Source organism: Dermacentor silvarum, chromosome 2 (assembly GCF_013339745.2).
Source record: "Dermacentor silvarum isolate Dsil-2018 chromosome 2, BIME_Dsil_1.4, whole genome shotgun sequence".
Taxonomy (NCBI): domain Eukaryota; kingdom Metazoa; phylum Arthropoda; class Arachnida; order Ixodida; family Ixodidae; genus Dermacentor; species Dermacentor silvarum.
The window spans coordinates 161,442,685-161,463,476 of NC_051155.1; the positions used below are offsets into that span (position 1 = coordinate 161,442,685).

Here is a 20,792-nt window from a genome sequence, read left to right on the forward strand (position 1 = left end):
GTTGGCACTCAGTCTTCCAGCTTCTGCGTCTGGCTCAAAATTGTCTATTTGGTGCTGGGGCCGAGAACTTCTACTTTTCTTACATAACATTCTTCACAGTTACCCTACCACAAGTTTTCTGTAATGTGTAATATAGCTGATGGTTTATAGTGTAAGATCAGTTCTGTAAGGAATTGTGTTCGCGATTCTTGTCTCTTTCTTTGTGCAGGCCACAGGTCGGGGGCTCTTCTTTGAAATTCAGTATGCTCCGTGCATCCGTGATGAGAATTCACTGCGGAACACAATCGCCAACTGCCAGACTCTCATGCATGCAGGCAAAGGCAAGGTAAACATGTGTTCTGTTCTGTACTTGTTTTTAATAAGCTTTTACAGAGTGGAAGTTAGAGTGAATACTGAAGGATGTCAGTTGGTGTCAGTGTGTAAGTGCATAGTAAAATATAAAAATAGGTGCACCTAATCGTGCCCCAAGTATTTTAATCTGGGCCTTCTGGCTTTGAGCATCAGTGCCTTAGATCACTCTTTGGCAAATTCTGACACACAAGGCTTTACGAGTTTTTGGGAAGGTTTGGTGGATTCTGCGGGGATTACATTAAGATTATGAATTCATAAGCATCACCTATTACATAAAAGGACAAAAGTTCTAGAAACAATTCTACAGACATTGCACATTAATATTTTAACTGCACGTAGTCATCTTTTGTAATAGTACCTTTTATGCACCTCATGGAATGCTCATGAGAACGAGGACAAAAGAGGTCCAGATCACCATTGCTAAAAGCAGGACATGTCGGCTTTTAATTTTTTAGAAAGCTGGCTATCATAAGTTGTGCGAAGGCTACATTCTTCTTTCTTACATTTGGGTCCGACATTCTTGGATGCATCTCACATAAGTAAGGAGCAAATTATAAATGCGCATGTATTTGCTAAAAAACTTAAGTGTGCTTTCCACCATATACAACAACCTTTGGAAGCGTTTATATAACTACAGTTGCTACCTCATTTATCATAATTGCCATATAATCATGTAGCTCAGGCAGATCTGGAGTTTAGTTCACAGCAACCAGGAAAGATGGTTGCTTCACGCGTGCCGCCTTCACGTGTGCCGCCTTCCCGCGCGAGCAGAGGGGGCGGCAGCAGAGGGGGCAGAGCTAGCGGTAACGCGATCAAGCACGAGCGAGAGGGCGGGGAGTAAGTTCGCGTGCGTCTCGATTTCTGGCGCACGTCTCTGCCGGCCGTAGCTGTGCATGGCTGTAAGCGTGGCTGTCAGCATACGTAGCTCGCGTGCTCTGTTTTAGAGGTAATCTGCCTCGTGTTAAAGAGTGGCGTGGCGTCATATGCGCTGTCTTCTCGCGCGTTTAGTACTGAAGATTGTATAATCTCGAGTTTCGGAGACGCATTGAAGTGAGAGTCAGACGAAGCATTCACTTCTCGCTGCCGGCACTTTTCATGATATCGTCATCGCACTGCGGGCGACACATCAGCCGCGGGGGCGGTGTGTACGCGAAAGCGTGGCTGGCTAACTTCACTTAATTCATACCGCCGATGTGCTGTTGTCAAATGGCAGGAAACCGTACCTTTCGTCACCGACTCAAATTCAACAAAATTAATTTTTTCTGAAATTTGCTTTTTTTGATTGCCCTATAACACGAAAAAATTTTGCGGCCCCTTCCGTGTAAGAAAAATCGATTAGTGACTGTACTTATTTGCATAAAAGATTGAATTTCAATACAATGAAATTTCGATATAGCGAAGCAGATTGCCAATTTTGCCGACTTCATTATATCGAGGTTTAACTGTATTACTAATTCAAAATTCAAAATATGCCTATCTGAAGTTTATCTGAAAACTCCTCATGTCCCAGACAGACTCATGAGATTGTGATAAGCGGGAATTTAACCATTTGTTACTCCAAGGTCGCATCAAACGCGAAAGTTTACATATTTTTGGTATTTTGCATACGAATGTCGCAAGCCACTCACGAGCTGCGGAAGGTTATTTGAGTAACCCTTTCAGGCAACAATTATTTCTGTTGAATAAAATCTAACTTCTACAACATTTCTCGCATATTCGGAATCATAAAAAGCGTACAGCTGCAGCATAGATTAAGAAATATTAATTATTTAGTGAGTTTTGTGAAGCTTACAGAATTTGTATTCCATGCAAAAACTCGCTGCTTGAACATCAGATATGTGAATATCAACTATTTCATGTCTAGCGGCCTTACAACACACCTATCTAGCCACTTGAAAATTATGCCTGGTGTAACATATTGTGAAAAACAATGAAAGAAGGGAGCCCACTACATACTATGAGTCTATGACGTACTCAGATTGAGCAAGAAACCCAGCCGTCGACCTTCCCACTCATTTTACTATAACATTTTGCACGCATTATTCAAACTTGCAGAAAATTTCCAATCAAGAGTGCTTCAAGATGTATGCAACACATTTTAAATATAATTACTTTCATCAATGCTTTTGCTGTTGATGCATTAATCTTGTTGTACACAATTGTGTACACAACGCCTTAAAGGGTTAACTGATTGCAATGCTATCTCCAAAAGTCCGCATTGCAGCAGTCAGCCGTGACGCAGTGCGCCTTGTTCGGGTTTAATTGTTTGTTGCGCATTTTTATTCAGGATAAGATAGAAATGGATGCAGCACAGAAGCAAACCACCCTATATACACCGTGCCACCATCAATGCACTTGTACTGCGAATAGCGCATGAGCATATGCGGTCGCATGTCTTAAGAGACATGCGGTCCTGTATATTCTTTAACATTATATAGGCCCAATTTTACAGATCTGGCCCTTAGGCAGCTATGATCTTTACAAAAAATATACAGTACTTGGTTGGAATTACACTTTTGTAAAGGATCCGGACTAGTAAAAAATAGCCAACTTGTTCAGGTATTCAGGGCAGCAGTTGCTCACTAAAACACCAGCCGCATTACACGCTGTTGTATGGGCACTTTTCAACTGTCTTGTGGTAAGACTTAACATTGGCCAGACTGTTGCACTAGTGTTTACCTCAAAGGGCATTTTAATTAATTGATAGTTGCACCTAGCTCCCATTTATCAAGTCACTGTTGCTTGCGCAGTTGTAAACGGCCGATCATTACACATCGGCAACGAGTAAACCAGGCAGACGCTGTTAGATCCGAAAGTGGCTTTCAGCCTGCAGAACTGCAGAATGCCCTAGTCCATTCCCACTGTTGTAGTATCCCTGTGAAGTCTAATGAAATGCTTTCAGTGCCAACTCTGTGACCACGAATGGCACAGCAACGAGTCTTGCATGCTGCTGCTGTGGTAGTCTTTCCATGACGTGCGGAAGGGGCATGCGTGGGTTTTGTTAAATGCAAACTACAGTGGAACCTCGATTATGCATCCCCCGGTCATGCAACGACCCGCATGTTACGACGGATTGGTTTGGTCCCGGCAAAACGGCCATAGAAATAATGTATTAAAAACCTCGATTATACGACGCAATTTTACGCCGTCCCCGCCTCGTACGACGCCTCTCTCGCTACCATCCAAGAAAAAAAGAAAGAAAGAAAAAAGCTCTAAGCAGACGCAGGCTGGCGCATGAGCACACTGCAGCCGGCTGATAACGTGTGTGCAATACCACATTTACCTGAGTGTAAAGTGACCGCAATTGTAACGCGAGGGGCGACTTTCCAGTCATGCAAAATAATAAAAATAAAACAGCGAATGTAATGCGAGATGAACGGAAAAAGAAATGGTACCTTTATTCAAAGAATCGCAATTCAGAAACTTGTTCTCTTCACTCATCGTCGTCGTCTGAAGAGGAGACGTTCCGGAGCTTTTCTTGGGCGGTGTTCTTGGGCGATCACTTTCGTAGATAGTTTCACTTTCGCGAAATTTCGCATGACTTGGCACTGAAAGCGTCCCCACTAAGTGTTTCTGGCGCTGTCTTAAGCACGCTATCAGCACTAAAAGCGCTGTCGGCCGTATGCTTCAAGAGGTTCGGTGCCGGGGCAAGCAGAGTCTCGCGAAACCAAAACTACAGTGTAGACCGCTTATAACGTAAGTCGTCGGAGTCGCGAATATCCGCACTATAAGCGGTACCGCACTATAACCAAAGCAACAATTTTCAAGGCCCGCACATATGCAAAACAAGTGCACCGAGCCGCCACGTGTATGCGACAGTCGAGGAATGCGGCTAGAACGTTTGCAGTCGAATCTCGTTAATTAGAACCAAATCACGCGGCGGCGCTTCCGACCGGCATTGCTCCGGCACTGCCATGGAGAAAGCTTAGGAGAGACCCCTCAACGTTGCGTGCGAACGAAAAAAAAAATAGAGAAAAAAAAACGCGGCGGAAATTTCACCCTCTCTCAAATGGCAAGGTCGCCGATTCTGCGTTGCGCCGGAACATGCGTGTACATGCCGACGTCACAGCCACGCTACCGTAGCCACGTGTAGAAAATGGCAGTGAACCCTTCTTTCTCCTTTATGCTTCGTCTACTTTCTAGTCACGCGTTGACCTTGCACGCTGCGGCTACGGCGCAGAGGGAAGCAGCGGCGCTGTCCCAGGCCGGCCAACTGAAACTGCCCACGCCCGCTTCCCGATAACCGCAGAAAACGAAATTTCGGGGAGCTGGCACCGGGCCGGCTGGAGCGGCGGCACCTGAACGGCGGCGGGCGCGCCTAGTGACAGTCGAAAGTGAGGGAGCTGCGAGGGAGGGCGAGGGGAGCCACCGAAGCGGCGGAGTTCGCCGAGGCGAAATCCGCTTACCTGCCGCCCTCCTTCCTCACATTCCACTGGTCTCCGCGTGCGCCCTTCGTCGTGCTGTGCAGGCGGCGCCCGCTCCCAGAAGTTTCGTTTACTGCCGTTATCGTGAACCGAGCGTTGGCTGGCAGTTTCATGGCCCTCGCTCGCTATGCGCACCGTGATATTTCACGACTCGCACTCAAGATTCTTGTTTCAGCCTCACTGGCTGTTCGTTCGCCCTTCTCCTCCACTTCGTCTCTCTTTTTTCCTCGAGCACTCCTTGGGGCGCCCATTTGAGGGGAGCGTTCGCTGTTTCCGCTGACTTCCGTACTCCCGGGCAGCCGCACTGTAACAGGTATTTTGTTTCCCGCAACTGCACTATAAGCGATACGTGTATACATGGAGTGCTATGGGAAAATTAACGGGAGTCTATATCCGGTCCTGCACTATAAGCGGTTACGTTATAAGTGGTCTATACTGTATTTTCAGAAGATATCGCCCGTGAATCAAGTCATCTTCCTTGCCGTCGAGCTTGTTTGAGATTTAAGCACTTCTTAAAAGACCACACAAACATGTAATTTGGCATCAGCACCAGGCCACTTCAGGTTCCACAGAGTCTTTCCGACTGGCTTCGCATTTAAAGAGGGCCTGCCGCTGGTCCTGTCATCCGCAAATTTTCGACTCGTTGACGTCGTGACACCGAGCCGCGGCGGACTTTCTCCTCGGCCATCAAAATTGCTCGTCTCTCGAAGCGGCCATCATACTGAATGCATCGCTGTAACACTACGAATGAACAGAGTCGAACCGTAAGGCCTCATTCACACAGCCGTCAAACGCTCCGTCACGTCACCGTCACAGCATCCGTTTTCGTCAGGGGAGAGGGTTTCCGAGTCGTTTTCCCCTCAAAAACGGCTCGCCGGCGACGCAGAGCGGTGCTCTACGTTTCCGTCGCCAGCACGGTGACGGATCCCCGCCCCTCAAATATCGACCAATCAGAAATTAAGAAGCCGACGCTAAATACAGCCATATTACAAAGCTGAAGCTGGCAACAGCAGCGGCGGCTGGTTTGTTTACATGCGTGCCAGCATTGGTTCCATGTGCGGCACGTCGAAAACTCAGCTGTGCGTTTCGGTGGTGCTCAAATGTGCGACATGGACCACGCCGATGGCCGAACTTGCGATTCCTGCACATTTTTCGCCCCCACGTACTTGTTCGTCGCCGAGCTTTGTGCCCTTGTTGCGGTCTCCGCTTGCAAATCAAGAACAGCAGCAGAAAACCGCTCGGCATTGCGAAAGTCGCCTATTCGTACACTGCTCCGTCCCGCCTGCTGTGCGTTTTTTTGACGTGACGGTGACGTGACGGAGCGTTTGACGGCTGTGTGAATGAGGCCTAAAAGGCGGTAGGGTGAAAACAGCGTCGATTCCAATCAAAAACAAGTTCCAACTTCGGTCAACTTGTATATGGATTGGATCGAGACGTAAAGTTACAGGTTGCCAACTTAGTGCTAGAAATCGAGGGATTTAGAGCATTTGTTTTAAAATGGCCAATTTTGCTGTTATTCGACTGTAACGCAAGGGTTGAGTTCAAGCAACGAAAATCATACAAAATATGCACGTTACAATTAATAAATAAGGTAATTTCTTTATAATTTAATCTACCTTCCTAGGAGCAGTGGAGGTTCGTGCCGCAGGCTTATTCAGGTGGTCTGTACCCGTTTTTTTGGGCAAGATTAAGCGTCACTGCCTATTTTCTTAGTTTTTCGATTATACGATGCCCGGATTATACGATAGTGGTGCGTGGTCCCCTGAACGTCATATAATCGGGGTTCCACTCTAATCTAAAAAGTTATTCGCATGAGGGTTGGAGTCAGATTTGTTCTGGCCGCTTGCAGAACCTTAAAATGCCGTTCGCAGAAATTTTACAAAACTAACTCGGTAGTGCAAACATCTCCACTGCGACATACCATGCCCGAAGCCACTCCCTGAAAAGATCCACACTTTCATGTGGAACACAATTATCAGATGGGGAGGCATTTTGCGTTCTCAAAGCAGCGTGGCGATCTCCTTTCCAATAATGAACAGCCGCAGGTAGTATGCTTCACTGCATAGTGACTGTTCTTGCTATCAGTATGCTTCACCGCATTACACGACTTGGTTGCAGTTAAGCTTACTAAAGCATGTTCGCCATTATAGAGCGCAAATAAGACATTTGCTGCATGAGCTATTGATATTTTGAGACGCACCTTGCTCATTTTTACTCTTACTCTTTAGCATCTGCCAAAACAATGCATGAATATTTCCGATGACGCGAGAAGTGATTGTGATCCTATAAGCAGAAGCGCACTTGCAGGGGCGCCGCATTCAATATATCGAATGTGGTGGTTAATGGGAGTGCGATATGCATATTGTATATGGTGTTACAGTGGTATACTCTTACAAGGGATTTCCAAGAGTGTTACAACTGTTCGATATAGGCAATAATTCCATATATCCGAGTTTGATATATCTGAGATTGATTGTATATTCTTTAACATTATATAGGCCCATTTTTTAGAGATTTCGCCCTTGGGCAGCTGTGGTCTTTGCAAAAAATACGAGGTCTGTTAGAAAAGTATCCGACCTTTGGCCAAAGAAAAAGAACTGGCATAACTGGAGCATTGGAAACCTAATCACCCTCAAAGTAGTCTCCTTGGGACTCCACACACTTCTCCCAGCGGTGCTGCCATTGTTGAAAGCATTCCGAGAAGGCCTCTTTGGGAATGGAGTTTAGCTCAGCTGTCGTTGCAGCCATAATGTCCTCTCTTGTCTGAAATCGCGCTCCTTTCAATGGCCTCTTGATTTGGGAAACAGCCAGAAGTCGCAGGGGGCCATATCAGTAGAGTAAGGAGCCTGTTGAACTACAGGAGTCTGGTTTTTCGCCAAAAAAAGTCTGAATCAAGTGCAGGAGCATTGTCGTGATGGAAGCGCCAATTTCCTGTTGACCACAACTCCGGTCTCTTGCGCCGCACAGCATCACAAAGGTGACTGAGGACATCCCTGTAGTACTTTTTGGTGATTGTTTGACCCTGTGGTGCGTACTCGTGGTGTACCATGCCGCTGGAGTCAAAGAAAGCAGTCGGCATAACTTTGATGTTGCTGCGCACTTGGCGGGCCTTCTTTGGTCTTAGTGACATGGAATCCTTCCACTGTGACAACTGGGATTTGGTTTCCGGTTCGTACCCGTACACCCAAGACTCGTCACCAGTGATTATGGCGTTCATGAAGTTTTCGTGGAATCCAGCATGTCCTGTGAGGCTTCAACACGAAGTTGCTTTTGCTTCATCGTGAGCAGCTTTGGCTTGAATTTCGCCGCAACTCTCTTCATGGCCAAATCATCGATCATAATGGAATGTGCTGAAAAAGTACTAATGCCAACCTTTTCCGCAATTTCTCGGATAGTCACATGACAGTCCCGCAGCACCACAGCGTTCACTTCAGCAATGACCTGGTCTTTTCGGCATGTTGATGGCCAACCGGAGCGTGGCTCGCTCTCCACCGCTGTGCGGCCGTCTTTAAAATGATTGTACCACTCCTTAATCTGTGTGCTGCTCATAGCATCGTCACCGAAAGCCGTCCGAATCTTACGAATGGTTTCCACTTGGCTGTCGCCCAGTTTCTGGCAAAATTTGATGCAGTAGCACTGCTTTAGTCGCTCCGTCATTTTCCTTGCAGTAAAAAAACCAGCGAGAGCACTGCGCACTACCTCACTCAAATGCTGCGTCCCAGCGACTGACACTATCAGGCAGGCGGGAAAAAATTTGCACATGTGCACGAAGGTTCAAGGCCGGCTGATGCAAGCGCGCTTGTTTCATATTCAACAGGTGTTCGCAAAAAAAAATAAGGTCGGACACTTCTCTAGCAGACCTCGTATACAGTACTTGGTTGGAATTACACTTTAGTAAAGGATCCAGATTCATAAAAATTTGCGAACTTGTTCGGGTATTCAGGGAAGCAGTTGCTTACTAAAACATCACCCACGTTACACGCTGTTGTATGGGTGCTGTTTATGAAGTTCAACTGTCTTGTGGTAAAAATTAACATTTGCCAGACTGTTGCACTAGTATATACCTCAAAGGATATCTTAATTCATTGATAGTTGCACCTAGCTCCCATTTATCAACTCACTGTTGCTTGCGCGATTGGGCGAGAAATTTTGCCTACACACCCATTCTTATGAGGCACATAGATCAGTGGGCTTGTGAGATTACGGAAGTGTTTTATGTCAGAAAGTGTCTGTGTGCGAGTCAGCCTAATAAAAGATGAATTCACCTATCATGATTGCACCTAACCACGCATGTTCCAGTGTGCCTCTCAGACTTCCTGTTATCATTTTAGTTGCTTCATAGTGTTGTTTTCTTGTGTGCTTTGCACTGTGCATAACCGTCACATGTTTTGAGTCGACTTTCATTTGAAAGGCAATGCTCATTCCATTCCTCTTATAAGGTCCAATGTAGTCTATTTGGTTGAGGCACCTGCAGCCTGTAAATTGCTTTGCACTGAGATCTTAGCTGCAGTGTCAAGACAAACAGAAGTGCCGTCATGCTACAGTCTTTACTTTTGTACAATGTCCTTTATTTATATACTTGTGTAGTTCTACAAGGAGTTATAGTACGTGCACTTGAGAATTGGTACATGCAGTTGTCATTTTACACCACCCTAATTCCAACAGCTGTGATTCTTTGTAATTGCACATTGTTGTAGTTTGCTTTCTTGTGTTTTCTTTGCTGTTTGTGACACAGCAATTGATCTGAGTTCTTATTTCTACAGGGGATCATCATAACAAGTGGCGCTTGGATGGTAAGTGGTGAATACAGTAACATATGGGCTGTGTGCAGGCCTCAAATGTTTTATACACAATTAAACTCAAAAGAAAGAAATTCTTGATATAATGAAGTATGTGGCTGTTAAGTTTTTATGACTGCTTTTTCATAGAACACCATCTATTTTGAACCTCAATATAACGAAGTGTGTTTACACATGATTTCAGTGAAAAGTCAACTTCCGTTAATTCGATCCTGACGGGACCGATGAAATTGGTCTAATTATCCGGCGGATCTAATTAAACAATGAGCAGAAAAAACATGCCGTTGATTCACTTTACAGTATTTGCTTTTCAAGTTAGCTTCGCCGCAATACAGCCGTGTTATGCGGTGAAGCGTACCAAGCGGGAAAAGGTGCCTTTGTTATGAGATATAGCATGTGTTCCTTAAGTTCCGCGCGCACATGCACCATATCCGGTCACACTACGAGCGCCGAGACGCCTAATCAGTTTACTGGCAGGCCTTCAGAGTTTTAGAAAGATCTTCGCTTTTTTGTTGGCTTTAAACATCCCCTCGACTTCCGAGTTTTTCGATCTTGCCACCTTCCTTTTCGATAGCCATCCCAAAACACAGATGGTTTTTCTCCGCTTTTGGTGCACAGTACGTGTGCGTTTGTGTAATTAAGGAAACTAAGCCCAATTAATGGTCTCATGTACGAGACACGAATGGCAGGCGAAACGAGGACTCAAAGCACCACAGCAACATCAGAAACAGCTCTGAGCGGCTGCCAGTATGCTTATTAGGGGTGTAGGTGCTTGCATTGTGACCGGAGTTGGCACGTGCGCACCTGTATGTTTAAGAAACATGTACTAAGTCCCGTTACAGTGGCCCCTTTCCATTCTTAGTATGCTTCACCACAATGAATCGTGTATGCTTGATCGCATAATATGGCTGCATTGCGGCAAAGCTGACCAGTCAAGTTTGAAATATTTGTCAAAGGCCAATCTTAAGATTGAAATAACGAAACTTTGGGCCCATGGAAATGTATGGGCACTGGCCGGGGGTTTTGGTCAGGACCGAATTAACTGAAAAAAAATCACAGCATATCCACGGGGTGAATGATGATGAGTGGGCGAAGCTCCGGAGGGAATCATCGGATCTCCCGCTTAAGGGGACGCTAGCACAAACGCGTTATAAACGTGCAGTACTCTCTAGTAAGGGGGACCGGCCACAGCGTCTTACGCAGCCATTTACACATGCCGGAACGTGCACCGCGCTTGCCGACGCCATCACATGACTGCTGAGAGAGTATACCCCCCGTATTCATAAACGCTCCTCGACTTGAACTTGACTTGCCACCGCTTTGGGCAGCGCGTTCGAAACGCGTTGAAGGTAAGGCGGAGAGGCCACAGCGTCTTACGCCAGCTTCTTACACGGGCCGTAACGCGCTAGCACAAACGCGTTAGAAACGCGCTAGAAACGCGGCCTTTCGTTAATGTTGGGTATTTATTGCCATCGTGGTGAGTGTGTCCATGTCCGCTTCGTGGCGTAGTGGGCTAATGCCGCGCGCTCGGAAGCGAGGGGTCCCTGGTTCGATTCCGCGTTATGGACACAACTTCGGAATTTTTTTTCTCATTTTTCTCAGACTGGTTACATACTACTGGTTACACACTACTACTACGACGACGGGGACGGAACGGGTGCCGCTATAAGGAGCTTCGCCCCTACAATTGAATTAACTGGAGTCGAATTAACGTACTTCTACTGTACATAACAAAATTTCATTACCACAGTGAAGGAATACACAATAAATGGAAACTGCTGCAGGCACATATGGTTAAATCACATGCGGTTGCTTGTGAACGCACTTTACAAATCGCACACTGCACGACAGAGAGCGGCCGCCAAAGCAGAGCAGCGTCTTTGCCGGCAGAGGCGAACTGATCTGGTCATGGCCTCCGAAAACAGGTTGCAGGGCCGCGAGATTTCGGAGGTCATAACTGGTGAGTGGAGTGTTGGCATAGTTCTCTTATTCCGAGTGTGTACTGCGTCAGCACCCGATTTGGTTTTTTGTTGGGGCCGATTACCCTGCCTCATTTGGCAATAACAGTGATAAACATGAGTACCCGTACTTGTACTAAATGCCCAAGACCTTCTCGCCATCATGGTCCATCCATATGATGTCCAACAGTGATAAGATCCTATTGCGTTCCTCAGGCAGTATGCTGTGGGGTGAGCCGAAAAAGATAGTGGCTTGGTGCGCACTGTGTTCCCATGCACTAGGGTTGAGCACAGGGTAATGTGACTTGATCAAGCACGCTGGGGTTGGGGGGGAGAGAGGAGGGGGTGGCAAGCCCGCACATATGCGGCCGCGTGCCCTACCTTAGAGGTAATTTGCCGCGAGCGCAAAGTCTGGGCTAGCAGAGATGGTCGGTGGCTTCATGCACACTGTTTTCTTGCATGCCTAGTGCTAAAGTCCGCATAATCTCGAGTTTCAGAGGCATGTTGAAACAAGAGGCAGGCAAAGCGTTCACTCTCCGCTGCCTATGCTGCTCATCCCACCAGCATTTTAGAAGCGTGTGCTCGCAGTCATTGAATGAGATCTGTTCATGTTTGCCTGTGAGCATGTGATGCCATTCTTGTTAATTTTGTTAGCAAGCAAATGTTTGCTCCAATTGATACGGCCTATAAAACTACGAACCTTTGTGCAGTTGTCTAATACCATGCTATCACTACCAGCACTTTGCCTTTCGAACGAAACTGCAGCTTTTTAACTCATAGAATCAATACTAGGAACAATGTATAGCGGGTATCGAAATTCTGGATGCCGTAGCGCAGGGGTTCTCAGGTACGTTCATCCCAGGGAACCCTGCTAAGCTCCATAAAGTGCCAAGGAACCCCCCCCCCCCCCCCCCCCCCCCCCGATTTAACCGAATTATCGAGGGTATCAAGAAAACAAAGAAATGCTGCATGACATCAACACGCTTTTATTTACTCAATGAATCGTCAAATCTTGTTTCTATTTAGCACAAGACCGGTGCGGAAGCTGAAATTCTCTTCATCTCATGACTGATTAGCGCTAGCAGCGGCGAAGGCCTTGCGACATCCTTCGCGGTGCGCGTTTTCATCGGAGACGCGCTTTGCACCAACGGGCGCACATCCCGATTATTTTCTCGACACTCAGCTGCTCGCCAACAAATTGTCCGTCCATCGCGATGTAGCCGGTGCTTTTTATCTTTGACAGCTTTGCACTGAGTAAAAGCGAAACTACTGCTTGCCGCAACCGCTGTCGACGAAACCGCGGCCGCTATCGACGCGATCATGGACGGCGATCTTACGGTTCAGAAGGCAGGCGGCTGACGCACGCACCAAGTCAAAACGAAACTACCTTTCGCTGCAAGAAGTGCGGACGAAACTGCGGTCGCTATCGACGCTGCCATGGGAGGCGACTACGCAGTTGTGAAGGCACGCAGCCGACGCGCGCATCGAGTGAAAACGAAACTACTATTTGCCGCAACCGCTGCGGACGAAACTGCGGTGGTTATCGACGCGATCAGAGATAGCGACTACGCACTTACGGAGGCACGCGGCTAGCCGCCAACGCGGTGTTACGCGCGGCGATAAACGCAAGAATAAAGGCTTTAAAGGCACAATTAGGCACGAAGCGCTTCGGCGTTGCTGTCAGTCACGTGCCGCGTACGATTGCCGCTGAGGACCACGGCGATGCGGACTGCGCCGCTTCGTTTCGGTTGGACGCTACGCCGTTCTTGCTCTTCTGCGGCGCGCATTTGCGGTGCTCCGCATTTTTTTTCCCCCCTTCAACGTATAGGTCAGTGCACACGCTATCGGCACCTACCCTATCTACAAATAGGAGAAAGGCGCATGGTGGTAAGTTACGGCCTCCGAGATTCAAGTGCGAAAGCTTAGGCGCGCTGCCTGTTCTCAGAGGTTGGGTGGCTACAAGCTGCTTGCGTATTTATTGCGCAGTTCGCGCGTTGCTGTTACGCACTGTGATGTGCTTTTTGACACTCGGGCATGAGTAATGGAGGTTCTTTAGATCAAGCGCACCTCGTGTTCGCCGTTTTAGACACTTGTCGGGAGCGGGACCAGGGAAAATTTATCAGTGGCTCGCGGAACCCCGAGCAGGGGCCTGCGGAACCCGTAGGTTCTGCGGAACCCACTTTGAGAACCCATGCCGTAGCGGATCTTGCTCAATCTGTCAGAGACAACACATGCACACAATGTAGAAAATTTGGCACAAACACAGCGGCCTTGAATAACAGGCTGTCACATGTCACCTCCCTTTCATGCGTTTTGAAAGCAAAAGTTTCTTTGCGGCGCCCGACAGATTTTGATGCTGCATTGGTCAGACTGTGTGGAGAGCAGTCCGCTGATAGTGTCGTCCCACTACGGATGACACTATCATTCGCGGCGGTGGAGTGGATGCGGAAGCTTTGCAGGCTTCGCTTCGTACTGCCGATGTGATGATATTGTGACATGTCAGGAAACCGTATCTTTGGTCGCTGACTCACAAAAGCAACATAATGAAATGTTTTTTTGTCATTGAAAAAAAAATTTTTTCTGAATTGCCTGTTAATTAGAACATTTTTATGGCCCCTTTCCTGCAACAGTAATCCCCACAGTGACTACTTATTTGCATAAAAGGTCAAATTTCAATATAACAAAGTATAGTGCCGATTTTACTGAATTCGTTATATCGAAGTTTAACTGTATGTGCGTACTTGGCCTGTTTTCAAATCATGATCAGTGGCAACATTAATGCATTGTCAGTGTCATTGCCAGTACTTGTTGTTATTAATTGGTGGGTTTTCGCCTAATACATAGAAAGCCTAGATGACATTATTAATTTTGATATTGAAAAATGTATGTATTGACATTTTCAGCCTTGTAGCACAAATCTAAGCTTGATATTTTTTTAATTACCTCACTTTAGATATGTTCCCTGGCAAATTGCTGTTTGTACTGGATTGTCTGATGGCTAAAGTTTGTTTATTTAATCTCAAGAACTGTTCATTTTCGAAGTGCAGTAAGTTTTCTTAGGAAACACAAAATATGCCACACCTTTCATCACCTTTCATGATGTCAGTTACAAATAAAAAGAATGACTAAGTTTGTAGATGCTGCATTTTGGTATCCTAAGTTTGTGCCTCTATATTCCAAGTCTTCTTTGCGAAAGCTAAAGCTTGCTGACAGTGTAGTCTGAGCCTGTGGCAGCAATATTTGTACTTGTAGTTTCTTGAGAACAAAAGCAAACTGTGACTGTTTAAACATACCTATTAAACACAGACGCTTGCACTCAGGCTCATGAACAACAGATTCTCAGAGGTGCTGCCAGAGCTGATCATATTGCTACATGTTCTTTGGTTGTGATGGTTTTTCTTGTTCTTGTATGCTTCTGTACATTCAGTTTTATCAATTTATACACTTCCACTTCTTTGCTAGAGGAGCTCACAGTATCAAACTGTTATCACATTGTGATTGTCGTAGTTAGTGAAAAAAGCCCATCACTTTTATATATGTACAATATAAAGATAACTTGTCTGCCATAGCAGCGATACTGATGCCAATGTCGGCAAAACAAATGATACTGCTGGCAGTCTGCCCCTTATTTAAAGAGCTTCAGTGGAGATGCTGGACCAACTGGCAGTCCTCTCAACGATCAAAGAATGTGCTACATGATAATCAAATTGTGTAGTAAATTGATCCAGTCAATTATTGTGGCCTTTGTTGTCATCTGCCTTCGCCCCTCACACTCACCCTCCCCTTTTCCTTTTTTTGACATTTTATTTCTTCTCCAGCCTCAGGAACTGAGAGGACCAAATGACGCTGCCAACCTGTATCCTTTTATTGCTCATTGGGTCACAAAAAATCCTGTTGCTTGGTTTTTTAATGACGTGGTTAAAACCCCTGCCACACAGCAAATGTCATTTCCATTGAATGACATTAAGTGAATATAATGTCATTTCGCTTTTGCGCTGACAGATGGTGAAAAATGTTTTGTTTTAATTATCATCATGACCTTGGGGAGAAGAAGCTAAATATCTTGCATTTGGGCATATCTTTTAAATAGTATTTAAAAAAAATAAAACATTGTCTTAAAAATGTATGCTTGGCCGTTTTAGACAAGTCACAGCTGCACAACAGAAACTGAGTCAAGTCAAGCTTAGCCATGTGAAATGCTAAACAACATGGCCAATTACATAGGTCTCTTAAATGGTATTGCCATATCTTTATCAAAGCGTGTGTTTCTGCTTCGGTCTACTGCGTGCAACATTTTGGCTCTGCGCATGTGATCCTCAACACATATGCGTATGGAAGGTTCAAACTGCCGGGCTGAACTGTGTATAGCTCCCAGTCATGGCAGCTATTCTCTAAAGGTGTTGTGGAATGCCAGAACACTGTGTGTGCACATTAAAGAACTCAAGGCAGTCAAAATTTTGGAACTTCCCTCTGTGGAATTCCTCATAACTTGTACATTGCCTCGGGAAATTAAATGCAATAACTTAATTTTTAATTTAGGACACCGAAATGGGTGCTTTTTAGCATTCTGCCACAGTTAAAAGTGGATGGCAGTTTTTACTTGCATGTTCTTATCACGCTTTGAATTCTAAGAAACTTAGTTGTAGCACCTGTAGCTTATGGAGCTCTTGCTTCTGAGCATACATTCCATTGTTACTGCAGAAATGGCTCGTTTAGTTTACGCTTAAAGCAGGTGTTTGACCTTTTACTGGACTTTTTTCGAGAGCAGTGTTCTTCAATGAGGCTTTATTTGTGCTTTCAATAGTGTGGCCTTGACATCATTCACAGTGGTTTCTTGTATGGGCTATCTGAATGCACAACACGAGAGGCTGTCTTCGGCAACTGCCGAAGTGTCATCATGCATGCAGGTAAATGCTATGTTTGTCACACTGAAAATAACTTGGCTTGTTCATCTTTTAACTTGAAACGCACTGCACTGGGCAGCATGGTTGTGATACAGCACAATTTGACTTCGATGATTAATTTGATCCTGACCAAAGGCCAGTGCCCTCACATTTGTATGGGCCATCGGTACTTCAATCCTGAAATTGGCCCTAGGCGTATAATGCATACTTCACTGGTCAACATGCAAGTGCCTGACCACGATCGTGACTATATTTGTTGCAGCATCTGTCTTGGGAGCACTAGACAACAGTGAATGTGAAGGCATGTTATCTCTTGACTGAAACTTTCAGTGCACTTGGAAGCAAATATGGCATTTTACAATGACTGATTGTTACATTCACTCAATGCAAGCACCCACCGTTTATTTCCTAGAAATTCAGTGCAAAACTCTTCCATTCGTTGAAATTGGATATGAAATCAAAACCGCATTTGCGACATTAGCAACACCCTACGGACACAGCTGGCATTATTGCCATTGTCATCACAAGATGGTGGCAAAACAAGTTTTTGCATAGGATGGCAATGACAACATGTCACTTTCAGGCTTTAATTACACAAGCTCATTCAAAAGACAAGTTATTTTACTTGCTAAGCTAGCAGTAACAGAATCGTGTCATGTGTTTTTGGCACCCTGGAGGCTTGCACAAGTCACAGGGCTAACTGGAGGAGTGCCAAATAGGCTAAGGATAGGCCTAAGGATTCAATTTGCGCTTGTAGCGAAGTGGTTTGAAAAATTCGGGCTATCAAACTCGATAGACTACAGAAAGGGCAACACATTGTGGCCAATAGTGATAAACAGCTGTTTGAGGTTGACGATGGTGAAGATTAAGTGAAAATAAATTTCCATTCCATGAAGGTAAACTGCAGGTTTCATCTTTTATCTGATTGCCAGAATCAAAAGCATGCTACCTTTGGAGTTGTGCTGCTGAGCTCGAGAACGCGAGTTTGATCTCGGCCATGATGATCACATTCTGATGGGGGTGGAATGCGAAAATGCTCGTGTACAGTGCACCGCGTATACCTTAAAGCATGTTAGGTAGTTAAACATGATCCAGCGCCCCTCACTATGATGTGCCTGCGACATCGTGGTTTTAACTCGTGAAACTGCAGAATTGAATTAAAACATTTTTTAAGGCATGCTACAGTTTTTGTTACAAAATCAAGTAGGCATTAGTTCTGTATGCACATTGTTTTCTATTATGAATTCATAGAAATTGGTGCACTTTAGACTCAGGGACATGGTACAATTGGGTAAATACTTCCATATGAAGCAGCAGTGGGTTTAGGTGTTTTTTTTTTTATGGCCTTTGGTTTTATTTCGACCAGTTGGGTTATTCGATCAATTCTATGCATCCTGTCAAAGCCAAGTAGACTGTAGTAGGAATTCATCCTTTCTCTCTTTTTCTTTTGTTTTAACATTTCCGTCCTTGTTCATTATTAACCATTCACATTCCTTTGTAGTCACACAATGTGTAGTTATGGTGAACGCTGGCTGCCATTTTTTGTAACTTAACCCAAGAGTTGATTATAAATGGGCCAAAATGAAGACAGAAACCTATATTCTGTTTAAAAGGAATGTGTGTACTCGTTCAGTTTGTTTTTGTTTATTTTCATTGCCATGTTATTGCGATTTACATATTCGTATACAAGGCCACTTTTGAGTGTGCAGCTTGTCACATTTGCTCATTCCTTGGCTGGCTTCGATTGCGGGTCAATGCCTGAAAATTAACTGGTATAAAATAATTGTTTTTTCGAATGCAAGCCAATTTCTGAGAGAAAACCGCCAACAACAGTGAAATTACCATAATTTTTCTTTTCTTTTTGGCAATACTAAAGGCAGTGAAAAACCTGATAATGCAGTGGCAGGTACACTGTTGTGCAACTCGAACAGAATCAGAATTTGTATAGATACAATGTTCAATTATGCTTGCTCATTTCTGTGACGTCACGGCAGATGTGAACTTGTGCAACTGGTGTCATCTTTTTAGAACTATGCTTGTAACACAGAGATCAGGTACATGGCTGTCTTCTAGGTGGAGCTTGAAGTGAATTCTTTCATTGTCACTAAGTCATTTGTATGACTGATGTGAATAGCTGTCTCATGCCAAGTATTCTGTTGTCATTGCCATGTCACATTGTCATCTGCTGCTGCCTTTGTGTAGCTGTCAGATGGTGCGAGGGCTATGAAAGTTATGGCAAAATTAGACGTTTGAACTTAAGCCAACCGCATAGTTTCATATTGAAAACTTACTGTATTTGTACAATTTTACAGTGCCGCCAATTGTAATGCGCACTTATATTACCACGCTAATATCCAAAAAAAATAACTTCGTGCCAATTCTACCGTGCACAGCGGCTAGTCGCGATGGGAGTCTGACGACGCCTCCTTTTCACTGTCTACCAAGCACAGAAAGTCATCTTCAGTTAACACATTAGAAATGCCACACTTCTTGAAGGTGCACGCAACCATTATCTGTGGGAGAGAATTCCACAAATCATGGACTCACTTTGCGATGTCTCTGAGCATCGCTTTTTTCAGATGACCCGTTCGATGGCAGTGTGGCTAGCTATACCTTGCATTGAACTATTTTTTTTAGTAAGAATCGGTTTTGTTTTTCAGTTTGAGTAGAATCAGTTCTACTAAAAACAATTGCACTGCAAACTCACCATGATTTTTTTTTTCATTACATTTCTGTATGACTTCTGTATGACATTCTCTGTATCGACTTTTCCCCATGATGTTTTAATCATTACATTTCTGTACCACTCCTGCACGGGCCGTGAAGGGCCTGCAGTATATTAAAAAAAAAAATGCACTGCAAATAAAAACGAATACACTGCACTGTAATTGAAGAGCCTTATTTATGGGTATGCCTTCTAGTCGCTCCGTCATAAGACTTGTCAGTGTCAAAACCAAAAAGCAGATCAAGGTATTCAGTCTACGTTATCATGAATTTGGATGCCACAGTGCCAGTGTTGGAGAGCTGGTGTTGTAGCTCAGCATCCTCAGTACTGTCGAGCGAGTGGGAAGATGAAAGAACCTTTAAACAAGTGTGTAACTGTCTCATCTGTAATGGCAGCCACAAAGTCGAGGGCATTTTGCCAAGACCGCCTTCGGCATGCTCTCTTCTTTGCGCATCCACACATGGATCCTCTTCCTATCAATGTAGAAATGAGGAAATGTTGCATGCACGTCTTTTCTGGCCTGCTAGTGCATTTCACAACTTCAGTTATATTTTCCCATTGTTTAGGAATACATATTGCAACATCACCATCGTGTGCCATGAAGAGTTCTCTCTCGTGGAGAGCAGATGATGAGTCTAGTCATAGCTATGGTCTAGTTCAACATATGTCGAGGTTTGTCCTCGTTATCATTGCACTGATGTGTCGTGAATTATACTCAAGATGGCGTGTGTTCTACTACACACAGCATTTGGGAGGTTCACATCACAATTATACTTTATAAAATTAGGTGTTGCTAGAGTCTGCATCACTTAGCTTTTAGTAACAGTACTTCATACCTTCGCTTAGCTTTTAATGGCCTCTTTGTAAGCCTCAACAGCAGACGTGAAATGCGTGCAAATTGAAGCTTTAAGCTTTTCATCACATGTGTTGTGTGTAAAATGCTTCACATTAACACAGCTTCCCTCAATGTGTGGGGTCTCTGTAATTTTTTGTAGTATGTAGATCTACATTTGAATAAGAATAGTGTGTTTACATCTTTCCTTTACTTGTCTGCTTTTATTTGTTGTACAGAAACCAGACGAAAGGTGGATCGAGCCATTGTGTTCTCGAAGTCTGTTGACGAGTTGCCCGAGAAAGACAAGTGGCTCGTGGAGGCCTGCAAGGCACCCGGAGTGGAAGAGGCAGCAGCAAAGGTTGCTGGCTTCGGTGACTCTCAGAAGCGTGAAGGACCTCCACCAAAGAAAAAGAAAAAGAAGGGCCACTCTTGAATGGTGTAATATTGTCACATAAAGAAAAGTAAAAGCAGTTTTTAGGATTTGTATAAAGGGGTGGGTGTGAATGCTCTCTACTCTTTCAGTGTAATTGAATAAACAAAAAATGTCGCAGTTTCACCCAAAAAGCGAAGCATCAATTGCGATAGCAACTTAGTAGAGAATAAGGAGTAAGGATAGTAGTTTTATCAGCTGTATAAACTTGGACATGCAGCAGCACCAGCAACGCGCAGAACTGGTGTCGACGCCGTCGGTGTTTTGCCCACGCTCGCACCGAATGTTCGCAGCGTTGGTGACTGTTGCCGGTGCCTCTAGGGGCGGCTCGGAGGTTTTCAACGAGATCAGAATGGGACACTCGTC

General features: G+C 44.9%; 1 protein-coding gene across 1 annotated transcript in view; it reads left to right on the top strand.

Annotated features, from left to right (window-relative positions):
• The window catches only part of LOC119441976 (ribonuclease P protein subunit p30-like), a 51,860-nt gene extending 31,309 nt beyond the window's left edge, over positions 1-20,551 (top strand). The window contains exons 7-11 of the mRNA XM_037706660.2: positions 209-325; positions 9,539-9,568; positions 15,351-15,388; positions 16,360-16,439; positions 20,233-20,551. Of these exons, the coding sequence (XP_037562588.1) occupies positions 209-325; positions 9,539-9,568; positions 15,351-15,388; positions 16,360-16,439; positions 20,233-20,429 (462 nt within the window). The 3' untranslated portion in view covers positions 20,430-20,551. The remainder of the gene's footprint in view (positions 1-208; positions 326-9,538; positions 9,569-15,350; positions 15,389-16,359; positions 16,440-20,232) is intronic.
• Positions 20,552-20,792: the final 241 nt, after the last annotated feature.